General features: G+C 41.1%; 1 protein-coding gene across 5 annotated transcripts in view; it reads right to left on the bottom strand.

Moving 5' to 3' along the window:
* The window catches only part of MARK3 (microtubule affinity regulating kinase 3), a 112,616-nt gene that overhangs the window by 61,111 nt on the left and 25,195 nt on the right, over positions 1 to 26,310 (bottom strand). For all 5 annotated transcript variants that reach the window (XM_077819426.1, XM_077819424.1, XM_077819425.1 and 2 more), the window contains 3 exons: positions 15,935 to 15,988; positions 9,656 to 9,704; positions 6,126 to 6,191 (listed from right to left, as the gene is read on the bottom strand). In XM_077819426.1, the coding sequence (XP_077675552.1) occupies positions 6,126 to 6,191; positions 9,656 to 9,704; positions 15,935 to 15,988 (169 nt within the window). The remainder of the gene's footprint in view (positions 1 to 6,125; positions 6,192 to 9,655; positions 9,705 to 15,934; positions 15,989 to 26,310) is intronic.

Raw genomic sequence — 26,310 nt, 5'->3', positions numbered from 1 at the left:
GGGGGGACAGAGGGGAAAGCTGCATGCGGAGCTGAGAGCCCATCCTCTCAGTCCTCCACACTGTGCCTCTTAACTCAGTGGAAGTACTCCTTTTGAGGATGCGCACCACCAACAGAAGGAAGTTAGTGCGGACATGAACCACAGCAGTAATTACAACGGTAGGTATAAGTTGAGCTAACATAGATCGATTTAAGTTTGTAGCGTAGACATGCCCTCAGTTATCTGTAGTAGTTTTAGGCCTTCTATCCTCTGCAAGCCAGTCACTAGATGGCAGTATGACCTTACTTTTAAGTCAAAAACTATCGAAGAAGGGAGAGGTGCACACACACTAGCATGCTCAATGTGCAGAGGTCAAAAAAGCTAACAAGGTTAGGAACCATTACGAAAGGGATAGATACTGCATACAGTGTGTCCCATCTCAAAAAATATATATATATTTTGGTATTGGAAAAAGTACCAAATAGGGCAACAAAAATGATTAGTGGTATGGAACAGCTTCCATATGAGAAAAGATTAAAAAGATGAACTGTTCAGCTTAGACTGAGGGGAGATATGATAGAAGTTCATAAAATCATGAATGAGGTGGAGAAAGTGAATAAGGAAGGGGTTATTTACCCCCTTCAGATAACACATGAACTAGGGATCATCCAATTAAATTAACAGACAGCAGGTTTAACAAACATAAGGAAGTGCTTCCTCACACAACGCGCAGTCAACCTGTGGAACTCAGGGCCAGGGATGTTGCAAAACCCAAAAATGTAACTGGGTTAAAAAAAGAAGCAGATAAGTTAATGGAGGATAGGTCCATCAATGGCCATTAACCAAGATAGTCAGGGATGCAACTCCATGCTCTGGGAATCTCTAAACTTCTGACTGATAGAAGCTGGGACTTGAGAATAGGTCACTTGATAAACTATCCTGTTCTGTTCATAGAATCATAGAATATCAGGGTTGGAAGGGACCTCAGGAGGTCATCTAGTCCAACCCCCTGCTCAAAAGCAGGACCAATCCCCAATTAAATCATCCCAGCCAGGGCTTTGTCAAGCCTGACCTTAAAAACTTCTAAGGAAGGTCACTTAGAAGTTCACTCCCTATGAAGTATCTGGCACTGTCTACTATCAGAAGACAGGATACTGGGTTAGATGGACCATTGGTCTGACCCAGTTTGGCCGTTCTTATGCCCTTCCCTACCATTAGTCCCAGTTAGACAACTAGAAAACTAGTTATGCATCTATGGAGCCTAGGAATTCAAATATAACAGCTAGAACACAGTTTATATTCGCAAAAAGAAAAGGAGTACTTGTGGCACCTTAGAGACTAACCAATTTATTTGAGCATAAGCTTTCGTGAGCTACAGCTCACTTCATCGGATGCTCACAAAAGCTTATGCTCAAATAAATTGGTTAGTCTCTAAGGTGCCACAAGTACTCCTTTTCTTTTTGCGAATACAGACTAACACGGCTGTTACTCTGAAACCTCTCCTTACAATGTGTATGATAATCAAGGTGGGCCATTTCCAGCACAAATCCAGGTTCTCTCACCCCCCACAACCCCCCGCCACACACAAACTCACTCTCCTGCTGGTAATAGCTCATCCAAAGCGACCACTCTCCTTACAATGTGCATGATGATCAAGGTGGGCCATTTCCAGCACAAATCCAAGTTTAACCAGAATGTCTGAGGGGGAGGTGGCTTAGGAAAAAACAAGGGGAAATAGGCTACCTTGCATAATGACTTAGCCACTCCCAGTCTCTATTTAAGCCTAAATTAATAGTCTCCAATTTGCAAATGAATTCCAATTCAGCAGTTTCTTGCTGGAGTCTGGATTTGAAGTTTTTTTGTTGTAAGATAGCGACCTTCATGTCTGTAATTGCGTGACCAGAGAGATTGAAGTGTTCTCCGACTGGTTTATGAATGTTATAATTCTTGACATCTGATTTGAGTCCATTTATTCTTTTGCGTAGAGACTGTCCAGGTTGACCAATGTACATGGCAGAGGGGCATTGCTGGCACATGATGGCATATATCACATTGGTGGATGTGCGGGTGAACGAGCCTCTGATAGTGTGGCTGATGTTATTAGGCCCTGTGATGGTGTCCCCTGAATAGATATGTGGGCACAGTTGGCAACGGGCTTTGTTGCAAGGATAGGTTCCTGGGTTAGTGGTTCTGTTGTGTGGTATGTGGTTGTTGGTGAGTATTTGCTTCCGGTTGGGGGGCTGTCTGTAGGCAAGGACTGGCCTGTCTCCCAAGATTTGTGAGAGTGTTGGGTCATCCTTCAGGATAGGTTGTAGATCCTTAATAATGCGTTGGAGGGGTTTTAGTTAGGGGCTGAAGGTGACGGCTAGTGGCGTTCTGTTATTTTCTTTGTTAGGCCTGTCCTGTAGTAGGTGACTTCTGGGAACTCTTCTGGCTCTATCAGTCTGTTTCTTCACTTCCGCAGGTGGGTATTGTAGTTGTAAGAATGCTTGATAGAGATCTTGTAGGCGTTTGTCTCTGTCTGAGGGGTTGGAGCAAATGCGGTTGTATCGCAGAGCTTGGCTGTAGACGATGGATCGTGTGGTGTGGTCAGGGTGAAAGCTGGAGGCATGTAGGTAGGAATAGCAGTCAGTAGGTTTCCGGTATAGGGTGGTGTTTATGTGACCATTTTCGATGTCTCCGACTCAAGGAATATTTCCAAAATACCTCTGAACAACATACTAATCCACAGAGGCCTCCCTACCAACATTACAAAAAGAAGGATTCTAGGTGGACTCCTCCTGAAGGTCGAAACAGCAGACTGGACTTCTACATAGAGTGCTTCCGCCGACGTGCATGGGCTGAAATTGTGGAAAAGCAGCATCACTTGCCCCATAACCTCAGCCGTGGAGAACACAATGCCATCCACAGCCTCAGAAACAACTCTGACATCATAATCAAAAAGGCTGACAAAGGAGGTGCTGTTGTCATCATGAATAGGTCAGAATACGAACAAGAGGCTGCTCGGCAGCTCTCCAGCACCACTTTCTACAAGCCATTACCCTATGATCCCACTGAGAGTTACCAAAAGCAACTACAGCATTTGCTCAAGAAACTTCCTGAAAAAGCACAAGATCAAATCCGCACAGACACACCCCTGGAACCCCGACCTGGGATATTCTATCTACTACCCAAGAACCATAAACCTGGAAATCCTGGGCGCCCCATCATCTCGGGCATTGGCACCCTGACAGCAGGACTGTCTGGCTATGTAGACTCCCTCCTCAGGCCCTACGCTACCAGCACTCCCAGCTACCTTCGAGACACCACTGACTTCCTGAGGAAACTACAATCCATCGGTGATCTTCCTGATAACACCATCCTGGCCACTATGGATGTAGAAGCCCTCTACACCAACATTCCACACAAAGATGGACTACAAGCCGTCAAGAACACTATCCCCGATAATGTCACGGCTAACCTGGTGGCTGAACTTTGTGACTTTGTCCTTACCCATAACTATTTTACATTTGGGGACAATGTATACCTTCAGATCAGCGGCACTGCTATGGGTACCCGCATGGCCCCACAGTATGCCAACATTTTTATGGCTGATTTAGAACAACGCTTCCTCAGCTCTCGTCCCCTAAAGCCCCTACTCTACTTGCGCTACATTGATGACATCTTCATCATCTGGACCCATGGAAAAGAAGCCCTTGAGGAATTCCACCATGATTTCAACAATTTCCATCCCACCATCAACCTCAGCTGGTCCAGTCCACTCAAGAGATCCACTTCCTGGACACTACAGTGCTAATAAACAATGGTCACATAACCACCACCTTATACCGGAAACCTACTGACCGCTATTCCTACCTACATGCCTCCATCTTTCACCCTGACCACACCACACGATCCACCGTCTACAGCCAAGCTCTGCGATACAACCTCACTTGCTCCAACCCCTCAGACAGAGACAAACGCCTACAAGATCTCTATCAAGCATTCTTACAACTACAATACCCACCTGCGGAAGTGAAGAAACAGACTGATAGAGCCAGAAGAGTTCCCAGAAGTCACCTACTACAGGACAGGCCTAACAAAGAAAATAACAGAACGCCACTAGCCGTCACCTTCAGCCCCCAACTAAAACCCCTCCAACGCATTATTAAGGACCTACAACCTATCCTGAAGGATGACCCAACACTCTCACAAATCTTGGGAGACAGGCCAGTCCTTGCCTACAGACAGCCCCCCAACCTGAAGCAAATACTCACCAACAACCACATACCACACAACAGAACCACTAACCCAGGAACCTATCCTTGCAACAAAGCCCGTTGCCAACTGTGCCCACATATCTATTCAGGGGACACCATCACAGGGCCTAATAACATCAGCCACACTATCAGAGGCTCGTTCATCCGCACATCCACCAATGTGATATATGCCATCATGTGCCAGCAATGCCCCTCTGCCATGTACATTGGTCAACCTGGACAGTCTCTACACAAAAGAATAAATGGACACAAATCAGACGTCAAGAATTATAACATTCATAAACCAGTCGGAGAACACTTCAATCTCTCTGGTCACGCAATTACAGACATGAAGGTCGCTATCTTACAACAAAAAAACTTCAAATCCAGACTCCAGCAAGAAACTGCTGAATTGGAATTCATTTGCAAATTGGAGACTATTAATTTAGGCTTAAATAGAGACTGGGAGTGGCTAAGTCATTATGCAAGGTAGCCTATTTCTCCTTGTTTTTTCCTAAGCCCCCTCCCCCTCAGACATTCTGGTTAAACTTGGATTTGTGCTGGAAATGGCCCACCTTGATTATCATGCACATTGTAAGGAGAGTGGTCACTTTGGATAAGCTATTACCAGCAGAAGAGTGGGGTGGGAGGAGGTATTGTTTCATGGTCTCTGTGTATATAATGTCTTCTGCAGTTTCCACAGTATGCATCCGATAAAGTGAGCTGTAGCTCACGAAAGCTTATGCTCAAATAAATTGGTTAGTCTCTAAGGTGCCACAAGTACTCCTTTTCTTTTTGCGAATACAGACTAACACGGCTGTTACTCTGAAACAGTTTATATTAGCAACCACATCACGATATCCCAGATATGCTGCACATATGCAGTGGGACCCAATGGTGAAACTCTGCTCTTCTGTTTCAGAGGACAAACCTCTATGTCTCCCCAGCAAAACTGAAGATATGCCTCAAATATTTGTGCGATTCCCACCAGCTGATTTTGAAGTTTAACCATTTTTAGCTATCCAGAAGAGTAAATGCCTTGATTCTAGCTATAGTTACAAACAGCGGAAAACACTGATAAAATGTTCACATTTGCTCAAAAATTCGGAATTAATTATTCAAAAGGGGGAGTCAGTGGAGGAACTTAAAGAGGGGGTTACAGAGACAAGGTGGGTGAGATAATATCTTATTGGACCAACTTCTGTTGGTGAGAGACAATTTTTTGAGCTTTCACAGCTCTTCAGGTTTGGGAAACGTATTCAGCGTCACAGCTAAATACAAGGTGGAACAGATTGTTTAGCACAAGTAGTTAAATTTTTCAAGGGACCATTCAAGGTGAAGAGGCCCATGTGGCTGTCAGAATGAAGAGTCCAGAAGATTTTGGTAACTGCGGATCTTACTTTAATTTAAAAGGGCCACTTTAATCAGGATAGTCCATATGTCACCAACATTCAAAAACAAGAAGTGCAATGTTGAAGTACTGGTTATTTAAAATGCAAGGGCAAATAGATTTGCTACACTTTTCCACCTGAATGTTATATGCTATTACTTCATACAATACTACATCTGAATATATACTTAACTTTACCAAATACCACATCAATGAAACCAACTGTCATACCAATTCCTGCCTATTGTGAATATCCTTATTTTGCTATTACCACTATGATGGACTGACTGATCAATGAAAATTATGAAAAAAATTCCCTCTGGATTTCAATAAAGCTTGGCTTACTTAAAAAATTGCACAGCTTTAAGAAAATGCCTCCCAAAAAATTAACATTCCACCTGAAATGTTGCACTATCATGAAATCATTGTTTCTTGTTTTAAGGAGTATTACAAAAGAAAACTTTAATACCATTTGGCAATTTCTTTACATTTGTATCACATAAAAGGAAAATACTTACCCCCACTTGCATACTCCATGATTAAGTAGAGAGTTTTTTCAGTTTCAATTACTTCAAATAACTTCACTAGAGGAAAAAAGAGCAGTTATTTACTAAAAGATTACAACCAATTATAGGAGTCTAGTTTTCTGTTAGTCTTTGTGGAAAATTCTCTCAAAGTAGACTACTGCTGCTTGACAATATCAAAACAACTTTTCTCAAAAGCAATTATTTCCATTTCATGCTTCTAAATGGAAAAACTGAAATGCTTTATTAGTAGTTTGCAGTCTGGGTCAAACTTTTATGAATGTACAATTCTGGCTTGAAACACCCTCAGTTTAGGGTCAAGTGAAAAAAATCAATTAATTTAAGCATAGCTCCCAAAAAACAAAGTACTGGGTAACAGTAATTTGTATACATTATATACAGGGTATGTTGTTGCCTCAACTATTGTCTACAGAATCTGAAGACAATACTGTATCACTTTAAATTAATTTTACATTCTGAGTGCTTTCTCCTCTCCCATGGGAGTAGGTTTTTTTAAATTTTATTTAAGTGAAAGCTTGGCTTCTGGAGCACAATTATGCAGCAATTTTCAGTCCTTTGTGAGACTGCATAATCACATTATTCATGGGGTCCCAGGCAATAAGTATTCTTTTTTCTCCTCTTTAAAAACCACTTCTCAGATATAGTGGTGCATCAGCGTGGCAAGGCAAGTCTATGCAGCCAATGAAATGCCCTTACGTTAAAGCACTTATCTCCCTATCACCACTTTAAGTGGGCTCCATGATGCAGAACCTTCATTAGACTTATATACCACTGCTTTAACTTAAAACAAACCAACAAAAAAACCTGTAACTAATCTTTCCATAACTGTTGTTCCTTGAGATATGTTGCACGTCCGTTCCACTGTAGCCATGTGTATCCTCCAGTGCACAGTTGGGGAGTTTTTCCCTTAACAGTTCCCATCAAGGTGGCATGAGTGCCCTCAAGTACCTTGCATGCAGGTATAAAAGGCCAAGCTGCCCCGACCCCTCCTCCTCAGTTCCTTACTCTAGAAAGACTCTGATAGAGAGGGGAAGGAGGATGGGTCATGGAAATGGACACATGCAACACATCTTGAAGAAAAACAGTTACAGAAAGATTAGTAACTTTTTTCCTGGAGTGATTTTGCACCCGTCCATTCCACTGTAGATGACTCACAAGCAGTCCCAACTGGAGGTGTGTTCGGAAACTATTTCAACAGGAATCAAAGGACCATTCATCCAAATTTAGCATTGTCTTTAGATTGCCGATAGTGTAGTGAGAGGCAAACATGTGACATGATGTCCACGTTGCCTCTTTCCAAATGTCTAATATGGGCATGTTAGCAAGAAATACTGCTGAGATTGCTTGCGACTAAGTCAAATGACTCAACAATCTCTCTGGCGGCTTCACGTTAGCAAACACAAATGGGTATCCCATGATGAAATCCTTTGTGTGGACACAGGACTGCCCCTCATTCTGTCCACAAATGCAACAAACAACTGAGACCAAGATCTGAAAGATTTCGTCTGATCCGAATAAAATGCTAAAGCTCTTCTAGCATCCCGAGGATGCAATCTCTCCTTATGTTTGTTATCATGAGGCTTTAGGAAAAAGATTTGTAAGAAAAAAAAAAAACAAAACAGTTACTCACCTTCTTGTAACTAGAAAAGGAGTACTTGAGGCACCTTAGAGACTAACCAATTTATTTGAGCATAAGCTTTCGTGAGCTACAGCTCGCTTCATCGGATGCATACTGGGAGTGGCACTCCCAGTATGCATCCAATGAAGCGAGCTGTAGCTCACGAAAGCTTATGCTCAAATAAATTGGTTAGTCTCTAAGGTGCCACAAGTACTCCTTTTCTTTTTGCGAATACAGACTAACACGGCTGTTACCCTGAAACCTTCTTGTAACTGTTGTTCTTCGAGATGTGTTGTTCATGTCCATTCCAATCAGGTGTGCGCACGCGCACACATGCACAGTAGCCAGAAGACTCTTTCCCAAAGCAGCCTCCCTCTGGTTGGTTGGGACACCCCCTGGAGTCACGCCTTCATGGTGCTCAATATAGAGCCCTGACGACCCGCCACCCCCTCAGTTCCTTTTTGTTGGCTACTCCGACAGAGTGGAATGAGGGTGGGTATTGGAATGGACATGAACACCACATCTCGAAGAACAACAGTTACGAGAAGGTAACTGTTTTTTCTTCTTCGAGTGCTTGTTCATGTCCATTCCAATCAGGTGACTCGTAAGCCCAAGTTTAGGTGGCAGGGTTGGAGTCTTCCACTTATTGGAGCACTACTCGTCCGAACGCTGCATTGTCTCTGGCCTGCTGGGTAATTGCACAGTGCATGGCGAAAGTACGGATGGAGGAGCATGTCACCACCCTGCAGATTTCCTGAGTGGGAACCTGAGCCAGGAATGCTGTTGAAGAAGCCTGCGCCTGGTGAAGAGCTCAGTGATTGGAGGTGCAGGAACACCCTGCCAGGTTGTAGCACTTATGAATACAGGACACTATCCATGACGAGATACATTGTGACAACACAGGCTGACCTTTCATTCTGTCCGCCACTGACATGAATAACTAGACTGATTCTCAATGGTTTCATTCTCTCGATGTAAAAGGCTAGTGCCCTACAGACATCCAGAGAGCGAAGCCTCTGCTCCCTGCTGCTGGAATGAGGCTTAGGGTAGAATACCAGGAGAAAGATGTCCTGGTTGATTTGAAACTGTGACACAACCTTTGGGAGGAAAGCAAGTATGTGGCTCTCAGAGGGTTTTCTGCTGCCAAGGAGGACCTCTCTAACCTGGTCTGAACAGGGAAGCTCCATTAGGTTCAACCATGGAGTTTCCACACCGTGAGGTGAAACGACTTGTGATTTGGATGTTGAAGATGACTGTGATCTTGTGTCAGAAGGTCCAGGATGAGCGCCAGGGTGATTGAGGATTCCACAGACATGTCTAGGAGAGATGTGTACCAGTGCTGATGGGGCCAGGCTGGTGCTATCAATATGACCTGAGCTTACTCTCTCCGGATCTTGAGCAGAACCTTGTGAACGAATGGTATGGTCTGAAAGGCGTATAGGAGAGAACCTCCCCAATGGAGGAGAAACACGTCCGCGTTGGAGCTTGGGCTGTGATTTTGGAAGGAGCAGACCTGCTGGCACTTCCTGTTGTGTTGCGTGGTGAATAGGTCTATCTGCGGAAAGCCCCACCTCTGGAAGATTGAAATTGTGATGTCCGGGTGAACAGACAACTCCTGGCTGTGAAACGACCTGCTGAGGTGGTCTGCCAGCTTGTTCTGTACCCTGGGGAGGTACAGCTCTTTATACCTGCCTGCGGTATGAGAGGCAACAGAGGGTGCTCATGCTGCCCCACCAGGTACCACTAAGGGAAAAAACTCTGACAACTGTGCACTGGAGCTCTCACACACCAAAAGCAAAATGGACATGTGCAATCACTCCGAAAACAAGCAGTCTTCTAAAAAGCTAGTTACACAGAACCAACATGTTAGGAAAACATGAAATACCTATATTTGGATGATTTAAAATCTTCATTATTCTTACTTCTCTGAAAAGCTGAAATAAAAAAGATAATAGGAAATCAAATAAACTAGTGACAAAACAATTACCATTCATTTCTTTCTAAGAAGCTGATTATTTTGTTCTATATCTAATGTTTAGAGTTCCATACCTAATCCTAATAAATAGTAGAGTAAATGTGAGAAACACAGGAATACTACATATTTCACTTTCAAATGGACAGAATAATCTTTTTTCAGACAAGAGGAGTAAAATGCCAGCTTTAAAAAAAGTTCTTCTAAAGGGACACTGGATACTTCAAGAGATAAACTGAGGCTTTAATCTCAAGATTATTGGTTCTGATCCAGTTCACTTTAATAAGTTTCATTAAAAGGTTACATTTATTACTTATGAAGGTCATACTTACTGCAGCATTTCATATTCCAAATACTGGCAATACCATGGTGTATTAAAGGATTTTATTTCAAGATAGCTCTCGAATGGCTTAGCAGTCACTATCTGATAGTCACAAATAAGTTAATGGTCAACATTAACTATTTACATCACAAAAAGCACAACAATTTTTACAGATACTGCCAACAAGCAAGCACTAATCAGGTAGTAGGTGAGAGAGAATCTCTCCCTCTTGGTCCCAGAGGAAGGTCCCTCCAAGTAAGAATTGAGGCACAGTTGCAGGGATTCATGATGATGATGTTTGCTTTGTCACAGCCTATGCTGTATTTGTTCTGTGACTAGAGAGCCAACTTTGGCCTCTGGGATGTCAATCCAATACCTTTCATGAACACTACATTTACTTACCAAAATGAATGACAGCAAACAAAATCCATCGCATTTCCCTTCCATTATGACAAGTAGGGGATTATTTGGTCATGAATCTCAGGCAATGCCTCACCTCTAGAGTCTTACTGATTACATAAAATGTCCTTTATCGTCTCTTATACTTTCATGAGTGGAGAGGACCTTGCTTAATTAGATTTCAGAGGGGTATGCAGGGTTAGGAGGGGTCAACTGCCTGCCAGTTCCATTGTGGGGAGAGGAGAGAGGCATACAAACCATGCCTCTCCATGATGGGACTATTAAACGGAAATTCCACAAGTGGGAACTTTGTTGCCTATATGGGAAATGGGAAGCCATGTGGCCCTTCTTATAAAATATTTTTAGAAGTTATATCATGGTCAAATTTGACACACTATATATATACACACAAGTGTTAGGCTAGGGTTTTATTTTTTTTACTATCAAAATAAGATAATCAGTCCCCAATTTTCTGATATTAGCCAAGATGACAAATTACACTAAGGCAAAGTCTTGGATTATTGATGTATAGTTTTCTTAAATTAAAAAAGACAAAGTTAACCCTTCTCCTCTTTCTGCACTTTATGCACTTATTTTCTGTTACACTGAAAAACTGACATGTAGGTCATGTTATTTTAATATGTAGTACTGCCTTCAAAAACTTGAATTATGAATGCCATAAACACTCATTTCTTCTAACTGACAACCTAAATATAAGATAGACATCACCATGAGAACACTGAAATACAAATGCTATTGTACATATATTCCCTTTTATTTTGCAAATGTCCATTCTCAGGAGGCTTGAGAGAAGGGGACACAAGAAATCATCTTTTTAGGCAGCGCAGTAAGTTGTAATCAACTGCAAACCGTTCACATCCCCTCACATCATCCCAAGACTCCAGATGGTTGGCATTCTCAAGTCTTGATTATTTTGTGAAAGCTGCTCTGGCTTGACAAGAAAGGGAGCAATCAAGTGGGTTTTTTTTTTAAATCCAACAGTAGCTTTACAGCTTCACTAGTGAATTAAAAGGCTATGGTAAACTTAATAAAGAAAGATCTAAGTCGAAAATACACTACATTACAAAATGGACAAAAATGAGTGACCGTTCCGTGCCTAGAGGATCCTGCAGATTAAGTCAGAGATAACAAGAATTGATGAAAATAAGAACATCATAGTGCTACTGCAAGTTTCCTTCAACAAGATCTATCCGCACATTCTAAAAAATTAGTATCTTCCCTATTTAAATGTGTCCTGTAATCTGCAGGGAGTAGCAGCTGCAGCTATGACTCAATGGACATTAAAATAATTTACATTAAAAAAAGGTTGGGGTGTGAGAAACAAAAATTAGAGCCAACAAAATGGAGGAAAAGAAAATCCTTTGCACCATTCCTGTTGAATGGCACAAACATCTTTGACCATGAATAATCCTAATGGTCCATAACAGTGGTGTTTCACCACGGATGAAGTAGACAGAGGAGGAGAAAGAAATAAGAGCGGCAGGCACAACAGCAACTATGCTAAAATATGAGAGAACTAGGTGTGTTACCACATTTGATTAACAAACAAATCCACGTGTTCACCTTTGCTAATTTAAGGAGTGTGCAGGCTTGGATATAGGGGAAGAACTAAGCAAAATTGTTACTGGAGGGATTGAGCAGAAGTAGTCATCGGGCAAGAAAAGTGTATACAGACTCTCTACCATGCCCCAGAGTGCCCCTAGGCCCCCACAATAACCTGGAAAACAAGACACTGAGAATCACACTACTTTTACTAAGCCTGTCTATTTTTCAGAGCTTATTTACATAGCAGAATAAAATGGTGCTAGCATTAGGTATTTTAAGTTTCAGTGAAAAATTACTAAAAACCCATGTGACCCTTACTGAGAAACCAAGAGGTAACAAAAGCAGCAACAAAGAAAATTAAGATTACAATCAGTAATTCAGCTAGCCTAAAAGCACACCCTTACAGCCTTGACACAAAGAGAAATAGTTCAGGAGGAGAGGGCTTTTGTGCACTTTCCTAAAGTTAAATTAAGTTTTAAACCTATATTCGGACAGATATAGGAAGTGATGCATGCAAACTGAAGTGTTGGCTAGTGATCAGAAAAGGGGGCTGGAGTTCTGTTTCTATCTGTAACCATGAACTGATTCACTGTGAGAGACGCTTGTTATTTGAATTCTGGCAGTGCTTAGGAGCCCCGATCAGGGACCAGAACCATGCTGTGCTAAGCACTGTACAAAAACTTAAATTCTATCACTGTCCCAAAGAACTCACAATCTAAGCATAAGACAAGTGGTTACAATAAACAGGCAGGACATTTCTAGACCCGGACACTTATCCTTGAGGTAGGTACCTTAGATAAAACTCTGTCACAGAAAGGACACCGTATGTTTAAATTAACTGTTTGTAAAATGCTTTGAAGTCCTTAAAGGAAAGTGCCTGTAAACTGCCAAATAACGACACACTGTTCTTCAGCCATCATATATTTGGATACTTAACTTAAAAAAAGAAATTAACAAGTGATTTGCACCATAGTATGGTAATTATTTTTCCTTCTAAGACAGTTGAAACACACAAAATGAAAACTGATTAATGTATTTTTCCAGAATGACTTAGCAATTTTATGTCAAGTTCCTCACTAGGAAGGAATTTTCAGTACAGTACCTAGTTATAAATCATAAATCATTGCATTAATAATGTACACAAGATACACAGTATCTTAGCTAAAATAAAGTGAATTTCTGTAATATAGAAACTCATTTTCAAAAAATTACATGTTATATTTTGGGGGGCAAGAGAGGGCTTTTAGAAAAATTTGATTAATCTAACAATACTAGCAGGGAAAACGCTACAAGAACAGGGAAGTACAGTATTCAAATAAATTTAAAATATGCAGAGGCATTATCATAGTAATTAGGTTCTAGAAAATAAGTTGTCTTTACACAAATCAATCTCAAGTGTCCATACAAAAAAACCCAAACATTTGGGATGAGAGATGGATAGAGAGAGGAAACTAGTAGACTGGAAGGCGCCAGCATCACCATCACTGGCTCTGCCACCTAAAGATGACTCATATACAGCTGGAGTGTCAGTGCTTAGCTACTATGTACCATTCTTATCACCACCAAATATTTTATCTATGCTTCTAAGGTTCCTAGGCTGAGACAGCTTCCACCTTTGCAAACTGCACTGCACATCTTTGTTGCTGATTCAGAGCCGGCTATAAACTCTGCTACACAACCCTGATGCTGAAAGATTAACTTCAAACAACATGCAGCAAACTTTTGAAACATCACCCTTTAAACATGCAGCTGCATGCATGTGTGGATGATTAGGTACATGTCTAACTGGTTCTCTGTATGCACAAATTCTACTTACGTTGGGCATGTGTATTTTCCACAATTACACTTGTGCCCCAAGTTTTTGAAAAGTTATTGCAAGAAATAAATTATCGTCTTTGCTTGATCACGGAAGAGTAAATCATTCAATCACATCACTCTCTTAAAACATGAGATCTTCACCAAAACCAACAGGTTAGCAACTTCATCTCTTTAATGTTAATCTCATCTACATCCCAATATTTTGACACTATTCTGCCAGACTCTCTTTTAAGAAATAACAAGTCATTTGATCTTCGGATACTAAGGAAATAGGTGGCAATAATTTCAGAAAATCTAATCCTAACCCAAACTACTAAAACCAGCTACACAACTGAAGTGTAAATATAAAAAAAAAAATGAAAATGAGAACCATCAAGCCATAACAATGGTTTGAAATTGAGATGGAACAGGTTGAAAACTGGAAAGGGATCAATGAGTACATATTTCTAACCTTGGGTTTTGCTGGTTTGTTAAATCCTGTGACCTGCAAGGTGTTTGCTTTCCGCGTAGTGGTACAAGTTCCAGATAGTAGAGATCTTTGAAATACACTAAGATATGGCTATTGTTTCTCCTCAGCTGCTCCATGCCTCTCCCTTTTTTCTGGCTGCCCCTTCACCACTCACAAAAAAGCTGCTCTGAACATTCCTGATTACCTGCCACTATCTCTCTGTTTGTCTTTCTATCTCTCTGTTTGTCTTTCAATCTCTCCCCCAATTCTTCTTCCAAGGTGCTCTGAGTAACTAACAAATCATTTGACTTTCATGTGTAGATTTCCAACAATGTAGTAACTTCTCTTATTTAAAGTGACATACACTTTCATAACAATATTTTAAAACTTCAGTGTAAAACTCATATAATTAAATACAAAATATGAATAAAGCCAACAAACATATAATTACAAATTGCATCACAAATGTTTTAATGTATATTTATACATTTTTGCATTTTTCTGCACTTCTGCTGAAGCCCCCAAAAAAGTGGACTGTGGTGGTTGCTTTTGTGATGGGTGTTCCTTTTACTTAAAATTGAATGAAACTATTTTCAGAGAAGCTAAAGAGCCATCAGATGATAACTTACAGTCATAGTTTACCTGAGCCAAATGAAAAACTCCATCTCTTAATTAACTGAGCCATCCAGTCCCCAAAAGCTTGCGTTTTCCCCATTGGCTTTTGTGCCATTAATTTAGATAAAAGCACCTATGCATATGGTCTTTTAACCATTTGTATAAATCTGAATAAATATCTGTTATCTAGTGTATTTAGCTTGATTTCACATAAAACAAATTCCTGGTATTATATCTTACCAAAATAGGATAAATCCATATATTTTTATTAAAGTACATACATAAAAGCCTTTGGCTATCAGTGTTTTAGTCAGGAAAGTGCCTAACAGGTGTTCCCCCTGTGTACAACTCTAGGTCGTATCTGTGTACTTAGTGACAAAAATAGTATTTATCACTTATTCTTGCTAGCATAGATGAGCCAATATGACTAAGGCAGAAAGTGAGATGGTTTCTCTCCTCCACCCCCACTCATCAAAAGAATTACATTTCAATTAGCAGAATCTTTTTTGCTGGTGATTATGTATGAGGCATAGACACCGTTTGACTTTTAGCCCAGAGACTGAAACTTTGTAGTTGTAAATTTAACAAAGTGACTATTGAAGTGACTGAGATAAAACAGATGCTCGTGGATGCCATTTTTACTGAATTGGACACATGTGGAAGGAAAAAAAAAAAAGGAAGCCAGATGAACTCTTTTTCAATTTACTTAAGAGTTCAGGTCATTTGCGTAACAAAGTAAGACTGGCAAAAGACATGTAATTTTCTCTGTTTGTAGCTTTGTATGTTTTCTTTATTTGAAGGAGGTGCTCATCTTGCAAGACTGCAAAACTGTCCAAAACAGGCCTTTTACAAGGAAAGTTAGCATTAAGGTGCAGTAGCTCAGTTGTGTATTTATATGAAATGCGAGGTAGGTGTTGCTTCAGGGACCACAACATGTGAATTTAGGAGTCAGAGAAGGAAGAGGTAAAGGGAAACAAGTTGTAGTACAGTTGAAAGATAAGAACAGTTAAACAAAGAAGCCTACCTTTTGAAGACTAGTTGGGTTCAATTGTGTTTTGTCAATTATTTTTATTGCAACCTAGAAGAAAAAAGTTTATGATCAGTATTTCCAGTTTAGATGTGATTAGTCTGTAACATGGTTACAGTTGTTTAGTCTTAGAAATGCAAGGCATGAAATCAGATCAAGAAGATTTCACAGATATAGTTTTATTAATAAAACACTCTGAATAAACGTATTTGGAACAAAATGACTCCTGAAGAAAATAAAAGTAGGCTTCAGTTCTGTTGGACATACTGGACAAATCAGACAAAAAACAGCACTTAATGGTATTACAGCAGAGGAAAGTTCAAATGGTAGGAAGTAAGATGTATTGCAATGCAATTTAAATATTAAATACTGTATTGCAGGGAAATAATTTTCCTCTAGATTATAATCTTATAAAATGATACCTATATACTGGCAAACTGTGAAAATGTTTTAAAAGCAAAGTTTCGTAGCAAATTACAGGTACTGCTACACAAATTTCACAGCAGTTAAATTGACCTTTGGCCATTCACTGAAGAAGTATGTGCTCAACGTTAGCATTCTATTAATGTTATTCCCTTCTTGGTAAGAAGAGAAATGGCATCTTATATATAACAAAGAAATGAACTACACCGCACCAACATTCATTCTTTTATCGGGTTTCCATCTTCTCTGTAAACATTGCACAAAAATTTTGAACCAATTAATTCTTAAAAACTGAAATGTAAGAGTTCAAGAAACTGATCAAACGAAAATTCACTGCCAAGGCTGCCACGCACTATAAGACATGACAGGTTTCAGAGTAACAGCCGTGTTAGTCTGTATTCGCAAAAAGAAAAGGAGGACTTGTGGCACCTTAGAGACTAACCAATCTATTTGAGCATAAGCTTTCGTGAGCTACTGCTCACTTCATCGGAAGACATGAAAGGATCTCTAAATCAAGAGCATGCAGGGAAGTAAGGAAGGGGAGACACTGTGTTTCAACTGAGCTACAAAATAAGTTAGACAACTTCTTATGACTAAAAAGAGCCCATTTATAGAAATTATCAGATCAGACCCAAAGTCCATCTAGTCTCGTATCCTGTTCTCCAATGATGGCTAGTACTAGATGCTCCAGAGAAAGGTGTATGAAACCCACAACAGGCAGATGTTTCATTGAGCTGCCTACAATGATACCAGGTCCCTTCTCCAAGTTAAATTTAGAACCTTGTAAGGTGTATGAATAGGTCTTACCAAATTCAGTGCCATGAAAAATGCATCACGGGCCATGAAATTTGGTCTTCCCCCGTGAAATCTGGTCCTTTGTGTGCTTTTACCCTATATTATACAGATTTCACGGGCGAGACCAGCATTTCTCAAATTGGGTGTCCTGACCCAAAAAGGAGTTACGGGGGAGTCACAACGTTATTTTAGGGGGTCGCAGTATTGCCACCCTTACTTCTGTACTGCCTTCAGAGCTGGATGGCTGTGCGTCGGGCACCCAGCTCTGAAGGCAGCGCCCCAGCAGCAGCGGTGCAGAAGTAAGGGTTACAATACCATGCCATGCCACCCTTACTTCTGCGCTGCTGCCTTCACAGCTAGGCAGCCAGAGAGTGGCAGCTGCTGACTTGAGGGCCCAGCTCTGCAGGGAGCAGCGCAGAAGTAAGGGTGGCAATACCATACCATGCCATCCTTACTGCGCTACTGCTGGCAGCATCTCCGCCTTCAGAGCTGAGCTCCCAGCCAGCAGCTGCTGCTCTCCAGCTGCCCAGCACTGAATGCAGTACCACAACACACACCGCCCCCCACCCCCTCCATTTTTAGGTCAGGATCGCTACAATTACAACACTGAAATTTCAGATTTAAAATACCTGAAATAATTAAATTTATTATTTTTAAAATCCTGTGGCCATGAAATAGACCAAAATGGACCATGAATTTGGTACGGCCCTATGTATGAATAGCGTACATTTTTCCTACAGTCTTCATTATTTTCTACTTATCAACACAACTTTATTTGCCATCATGTTCCTCATTCTTCACCAGTCCTCTCTGGTCTTTACTAACCAAATAAGATTGTGTTAGCTGCAAATTTTGCTACTTCAAGGCTCACTACCTTTCCAAGTAATTTAATATATACAACACTGATCCTAGTACAGAACCATGAGGTACCCCACTGTTTTGCCATGAGAACTGGCCATTGGATGCTATTCTGTTTCCTGTCACCTCATCAATTTTTGATCCATAACAATACTTTGCCTCTCTCCGCTACTTAGTTTCTTTGACAATCTCTTGTGAGGGACCCTCTCAAATGCCTTCTGACAGTCTCAAATTGTCAACTTAATCTCCTTTATCACTACTTTACTGACACATTTGAAGAATTGTAATAGATTAGTGTGACTGTTTTCCTTTGCAGAAGCAGTAATGGTTAGATTTAGATACGATGATCTTCCAAGTGTTCACTATTCTATTTTTAATTACTATTTTAACCAGTTTGCCAGGAACAGATGTACAGCTCACTGGTCTAATTCCACTGATCACTTCTCAAGACCTTATTTTAATCATAGGTAAAACATTTGCTACCCTCAAACTCTCTGGAAAAGCAGCCGTTTCAGTAAAACACTGCATATTTCTGTTCGCGGCTCAGCCACTTCATACTTAGGCTTCTTCAGAACTCTTGAATGTGTACCATCTGAGCCTGGAGACTTACTGATTTTTAAATCATCAATTTGTTCCAACATCTCTTCTTCTGACACCTTAGTCTTGGATAGTACCTCATCTTTACTGCCAGAAAAGAGCAGTTCCAAGGCAGGTATCTCGCCCATATCCTCTGCAGCAAAGATCAACGAGTCACTTAGCTTTCCAGCAATGTCCTTATTTTCCTAATGGCTCCCCTTAACCCACTGACTTCTTCACAGGCTTCCTGCTTCTGTCAAAGAATCTCTTGTTTATTTAAATACACTTAAGACTTCAACATTGTGAAAAAGATTCTGGATTTCAACAACACACCCTTTTCTACCATGCCAATTTTTACACCTTTTACAGTTCTCAAAGGGAGATTATTGTCCAACAGCAGAAGTGCCCACCTTTATGCTTTTACATGTTTAAATATCTGAGTCATCAAAGAGAGAAATGCACAAATGCAGGTTACCATGAATAAATTAACCAACTGAAAGTAAATGGTGTGAATATGAGAGGTTAGATGTACAACATGGGTTTATGTGGGTAAGGCTAGATCAAACTGGTCTAAGTTCACAACCATTAAAGTTTAACAGGAAGGCTGAATAAGGAAGAGAGGCAATAACAGTACTCCTTAAATTCATGTATAAAGGGTATAGCTGTAGTCACTCCCTTGGAAGAGGGAGGAGTGTTTGGAGACTGCAGACACACTTAGGCTGCAGTTGCTCCATGGGAGGACAGAGCAGTGAAACTGACAGACCCAGAGAAGGGAGGAAGAGTCAGAAGGTTAGGACAGGACTCAGAGGAATGCAGCAAGGTATGGGTGGAACATACCTTGACTGCTGACTAGAGGGTCCCAGAGCAAGAACCCAGAGTAGAGGGTGAACCCAGGTTCCCCAACCAGTCACTGTGGAAGTAGCACCAGTGGGGTAGTGCATAGCAAAACTGCCTGAGCCTGTCTGGGAGATTTCCTTTCCTTTCCAGCCCCCAATTGGAAGGGGAACCACGACAGTGACCTAGCCGGAGGGGTGAGTCACGAAGAGGCCGCAGCAGCTCCTGGAGCGAAAGAGGGGCTGCAGGCAAAGACAGAGGAGGAGGGACAGCTTGCAACTGTGGGGAGAGGTGTCAACCTGGTGGGCTATTTCCCAGAAGGGCCAGCAGGAGATGCTATATCTGCAGTGGGTAGAGCATCCTGTCACAGACATTCCAAGCCCAAATCTATTCTAGCTATCTATTGTAAAATAAAACTATTTACAAAATGCTGAAGGACGCAGCAAATTCTGTGGACACTGAAGCGTTCGCTCTTAGATCACAGGAAGGAACTAGAGAAGTGCTCGGTCCACACTGCCCCTTATATCCTAAGTTCAGAGCATGAGGCCGAGGGTCCAAAGGACACTGCTAGCAATAATTTTCATGCCTCAGGTACACGAAGCACATGAGTATCCATAGTGGAATAAACAGAGACCAGCACTTAAAGAACCACCTTCACTATCAGAGAAGCCATTATATACAGACATAGGCCTGAACTCTGAAGTTCAGAACCAGATCAGCATCTCAATATTCCCACAGTTCAAGAGAGTTCAGATTCAAGTTTGTTCTGAGCCTCTTTCTATATGTAAGACAGTGGTGAGCTGTCACCAGTAGACTACAAAAAAGCATTTTAACGTTGGAGGGGATTGGGTAGTACATTCCACTACAGAGTATGCTGTGAAAAAACAAAGTTCAGTTTCACTACCATTTTCTGGGGTTAAATTCTATTATGAAATCTTGAAACATCCCTTTTAGAAAAAAAAACCTACAAACACACTGAGTAATAAGTCTCTTTCCTTTGATTCATTACCTTGCATGGGATCAAGACATATTTTTATCTTCATATCACATCAGTCAAATTACACTTGTCTAGATAAAAAGGTTATTTACACCTTGAGACCTCTTTTGGATACAGACTGGAGGCACAGTGATCCACCTGTAGATTGGATTACTTTAACATGTTGTACATGGTGCTGGCCCCTCAAGACCACCTGGAAATAGCACAGAATGAAGATGTCTGATTAAGTGGTGCTTCCTGCAGGAAGCAGATCAAATTTGTTCTCTGACATGAACTAGGTTCCAATTAGTTTCTGGGTGGCATTTAAAGATACTTGATTCTACCTATAAAGACTCAACGGATTTGGGTCCTGTAAACTAAGTCCACCTCTCACCTCTATACACATGGCACTACTGCCACCAAAGAAAGCTCTCTGATACCAGTAAACTGGCAGGATTTGGCTTGCCAGTCACCAGTAAACATCAATTTCACTGGACACACAAATCAACAAAAAAATCCAACAGTAAAAGACAGCAAGTGCAGTCTCCCATACACCTAGTGTATGCAGGGATCCAGTGAAACCAGCCCAGTAGCTGCGTAGAGCGCCCTCTGTAGCTCCATTGTCACAGCCACTCACTCACAACCAAGAGTAGAGGGCCCATCCTTGGGCAGGAGCCATTCAGCAGTGGGGTGGCGGTCCCTGCAGCTGGGGGCTCCTCCTCCTTCTTGTGGCCCTGATTGGGGATCTCTGCTCTGCTGGGCCAGGACTTCAACCTCCCCCAGACCTTGCACCCAGGGGTTATCTCGGGTCCTTTGGCTGAGCTGAAAGCCCTTTGCAACTCTACTGTCACCACCACCACCCTAATCCTACACCCCCTAATTTCCCGCATCTGTGAAAATTAAAAAAGTTAAAAATAAACACAAAGATAAAAATCAATATGAATGATCAAAATTACAAAAAACGATAAAAACCAAATTCTGCCACTCCTACATACAGCTGACATCCTGGGGAAGAGATAAAACCCTCGTCTTACCTGTTATACTAAGTATGGTTGACAAAACATCAGCCAGCCCTTCAGAATGGAGACTCTTGATACCCATGATACAAAGCCGACTTGCAAGAATTCCAAACATCGTGGTCAATGTTGAAGGAGTGTTGTAGATCTTATACCATTACTTTTGAATATCAGCCATGCTCTCTCATATGTCAGAAAGGAATCACGGTGAGGTTTCCAGAGTGGAGATGAACTTTTCCAAATATCCTCTTTCTTTCTCAGGAACCACCACGCAAACACTAAGCCTTGAAATAAAAGATCCCTCCAGTGTACCCGAAACGAGGGAGACCTCTTTGCTGAAATGACTCGGTTGGGACAACATTGCTTCTTTGGCCAAGGGGTGCCACTAAGATTACTATTGTTTTTTCCCTCTTGATCTAATGACTAATCCTCAATAAAAGAAGGAAGCAATGGAAAAAGCATATAAGAACTCTGGTGCCGGGACTAAGACAGGATATCTGTTGCTATGACCCTTGGGTCCTTCTGATGGGCAAAAATTTGAGAACCTTGAAACTGAAAGGGAAGCAAACCAGGACTGCCATTGGAGAGCCAAATGTTCTTGTCAGGTTTGTGGAAATCTGCAGAAAAACCCTCCACCTTGTTTGGTCTATCTTCCTCCTGCTGCTCCAGTCTTCAGTGACATTTAAACTTCCCAGGTTCTTTCTACTCAGGAGAGGCTGCTGTTGTGCCTCCCTCTGAAGACAGAGGCCTTACAAGTAAGCAAGTTGTGGCAGACATTTCTCCATTATACTAACAAACAACCATTATTCATGGTGGGAAGCAGCGCTATACTGTATCACCCTAAGCTCCAGACATCTACAATGGGCCTCCTCTCTCTTTTGAAACCCACGATCATAGGATTGTTCTAGTTTCCTGAATGGGTATTGCAACCTTCTAGGTTGGCCCTCAGGCATGACGACTATTTTCTGTAAATCTGCTGCCCCACAGGTACTAGTGGAGTGAGTTCAGTGCTACTCCTAGGTGTTGGACATTTGATACTGGACAAGATAAAACTTGGTATAGAAAAAAGTTCTGAAGAAGTCTCATGTGAGCCTGGGTCCACTGAAGGGAACACATACATGACCCCATCATTTCCAGAAACAACATAACAAATGGATAGTGACGCTCCTCTGAAACTGCTAACCACTCAAACTAGTGTTCTTAGTTTTCCCTCTCTCTCCTGAGACACAAATACTTATCTGTACCATCACAATTTTAGTCCCAAATGTTGAATCTTCCATGGAGGAGTCAATTGGCTCTTTTCCTGATTGAAGACAAAGCCATGCTTCTCCAGAGTCTGGAATGCTCATGGAGAGTTTTCTTCTGCTATGTCTTTGGATTGTACCCTGATCAAATGGTTGTCTAGGAGGAGATAGAAATGGATCCCTTCCTCCCTGATGGCTGCTACAACAAGGAGCATCTTCATAAATACTCTGGGAACAGAACCAAAACAAAGCAAAGGGCAAAAACCTACACTGAGAACATGGTCATTCCAAAATAAAACAAATTTCTCCTGTTGAATTGTCAGATGGGAGTAAGGAGAGCTTGCTTTAAATAGGAATACTGCCTACGTTTGGTGCCCAAGCAGGTTCAAGTATATTTTAATTTTGACTTTTCTGCTAAACTATTGAGGTATTCCAATTTGAAACTTCTGATCCTAGCAGTTTTCTTTGCAATTAGAAGAGAATGAAGTACAGGCCTGGGCATCTTTTGTTCCACTTCACAGCAGATGACAGATACCATTATAATTCTGATTCTTTCCTTGACTGGATGCTGATCAAGATGGGATGAATTCACACTCTGGGACCTGCTGGTGTTAACATTTTCAAAAGCACATATGCCATTTAAATGACAAGTGCCTAAGTCACTTCTAAAAATGGTACTTGGAAGCTGACATCATCCAAGTCCCTTAGACGCTTTTGAAAATATGTTTATCCTCAGTTTTACTTTGAGCTCTTTAGAATATGGTTTATTATGGTCTGTTGTACTTGAACAGTTAGAAAAAAATATAGAAATAGTTGAAAAGTCTCTATAGCATTTTAGTAACTAACTTCAGCATGTACTTGTTTCATGAATGAGTAGTTTTTTCCCTTTTAGTTCTTGAGTCATTATGAGGTAGTTGGAGGCTTTTTAAAATACAGAACTCAAGTATACAGAGGTATTTTCACTGTGGCAATAAAACTTTACACACAATGTTAAAACTCTATGGAAGAGTTGACTCAAAAGTAAATTAGCTTTTAAAGTAAAATTTTTACCCCTCATACTAGGGATCAGGATTTCTCTCAGTGCATATCTCACTGACAGCAAGAGGGCACAGCACAACCAACAGCACATAATGCTGATTATTCTTGAAGTTCAGAAACATCACTGACCAAAACAGTGGTACATGACCACAAAAATAGCTGTAATATCTCTCAAAAAAACCTCTGAGCAATACCTTTGGGGAGGACATTCAGACCGATGATTATACATGCAGTAGGATGATGAATTCTCATATTTATATGCAAAAAGAAAAGGAGTACTAGTGGTACCTTAGAGACTAACCAATTTGTTTGAGCATGAGCTTTCATGAGCTACAGCTCACTTCATCGGATGCATTCAGTGGAAAATATAATGAGGAGATTTATATACACACAATAAGAGAACCCCGCCACTAGCCATTACCTTCAGCCCCCAACTAAAAACGCTCCAACGCATCATCAAGAATCTACAACCTACCCTGAAGGACAACCCATCACTCTCACAAATCTTGGGAGACAGGCCAGTCCTTCCCTACAGACAGCCCCCCAACCTGAAGCAAATACTCACCAACAACCACACACCATAACCACTAACCCAGGAACCTATCCTTGCAACAAAGCCCGTTGCCAATTGTGTCCACATATCTATTCAGGGGACACCATCATAGGGCCTAATCACATCAGCCACACTATCAGAGGCTTGTTCACCTGCACATCTACCAATGAGATATATGCCATCGTATGCCAGCAATGCCCCTCTGCCATGTACATTAGTCAAACTGGACAGTCTCTACATAAAAGAATAAATGGACACAAATCAGATGTCAAGAATTACAACATTCATAAACCAGTCGGAGAACACTTCAATCTCTCTGGTCACTCGATTTCAGACCTAAAGGTCGCAATATTAGAACAAAAAGACTTCAAAACCAGACTCCAACGAGAGACTGCTGAATTGGAATTAATTTGCAAACTGGATACAATTAACTTAGGCTTGAATAGAGACTGGGAGTGGATGGGTCATTACACAAAGTAAAACTATTTCCCCATGTTTATTTCCCCCACCCCCCACTGCTCCTCAGACATTCCCGTTAACTGCTGGAAATGGCCCACCCTGATTATCACTACAAAAGGTTTTCTCCACCCCCTGCCGCTCTCCTGCTGGTAATAGCTCATCTTAAGTGATCACTCTCCTTACAGTAGATAACAGTACTCTCCTTGATAACACCCATTTTTTCATGTTCTGTGTTTATATAAATCTCCTCACTGTATTTTCCACTGAATGCATCTGATGAAGTGAGCTGTAGCTCACAAAAGCTTATGCTCAAATAAATTGGTTAGTCTCTACAGTGCCACTAGTACTCCTTTTCTTTTTGCGAATACAGACTAACACGGCTGCTACTCTGAAACCTGCCATATTTATATGTTGTCTTTCCTCCAGAAATAGTTCAAAGTACTTTATACGCTACTCTTACAAGAGCATACCTCTTAAGTGTCCCTCATTTTGAGAGATGCCATTTATTTTAGTCTCCAAATTACGTAAATTCCACACAAATATGATGGTCCCTCACTTTTACTGTTGAAAGTTATTTTCTTCAGAAATGTAACATCATGAAACTGAGGTTAAACAAAAGATTTACACCAAAGGGAAAAAGGTATCCTCTTTTTTGGGTCTTTGTCACATGCTACATCCCACCTCTGGAGTCCATGGCATTCACATTCTCTAAACCATATTTAACAGAAAATTGCAATATTACACAACAGCTTAGGACACAAAATAATGAATATTATTAATGCAAAGTGAATTTAAGTAGTCAGAATGTAATTACCCAAATTAGAAGTCAGGACACTAGCATTATTCTGGAGATAGGTGGTGGATGGGTCAACCATGGCCCATTCTAGAGATGACACACCTCCACTGCCTCCAGTACCATTGGTTCTGTATTGACTCAGGTATGGAAACGCCACCTACTAAATCCCCAATACTACTGCGTTCAGCAACTTAGTTTTCCTTGTAGATCTTGGCCAATAGGGTCACTTCAACCTCACAATGCCCAAGTTCATTCCAAACCCATCAATTTAAGTCAACAAGAAGTGCTGAAAAGGAAAAGTCTTTACCCTGCAGTAGATTGAAACTAGCTATTGATAACGAAGGTACAGCAACAAGAAACACCTTCTATAGCAAATAAACTGTTTACTAGTAGGAATATAATTTATTTCCACAGAAAGGAACTGTCAGATGTAAATTACAACTTATTAACTGTATTGCAGTAGCACCTAGGAAACTAGTTATGGGTCAGGGCTCAATTGTGCAAGACACTGTGCAAACACACAAAGGCTCCCTGCTTCAAAGAGCTTATAAGTGCTATATATTCTGCCTCTGTTTACATATGCAAAGGAATTCTCCTAGCAAATTTCAATATTATTCATTTACTTAACAGATACTTCAGAACACACCCTCGACTTTTAGGTTGTAAAGTAGTGGTAATCCCAACTCTCCTCTACTGCTGTGAGACTTGGGTGTCCTATACAGGGCCGGCTCCAAGCACCAGCTTTGCAAGCAGGTGCTTGGGGCGGCATTTGGAATCAGGCAGCAGTCCACGTCCTGAGGCGACA

This window comes from Eretmochelys imbricata, chromosome 6, assembly GCF_965152235.1.
Source record: "Eretmochelys imbricata isolate rEreImb1 chromosome 6, rEreImb1.hap1, whole genome shotgun sequence".
Classification (NCBI taxonomy): domain Eukaryota; kingdom Metazoa; phylum Chordata; order Testudines; family Cheloniidae; genus Eretmochelys; species Eretmochelys imbricata.
The sequence above is the reverse complement of the archived record's forward strand: the minus strand, read 5'-3'. Positions and strand labels throughout refer to the sequence as shown.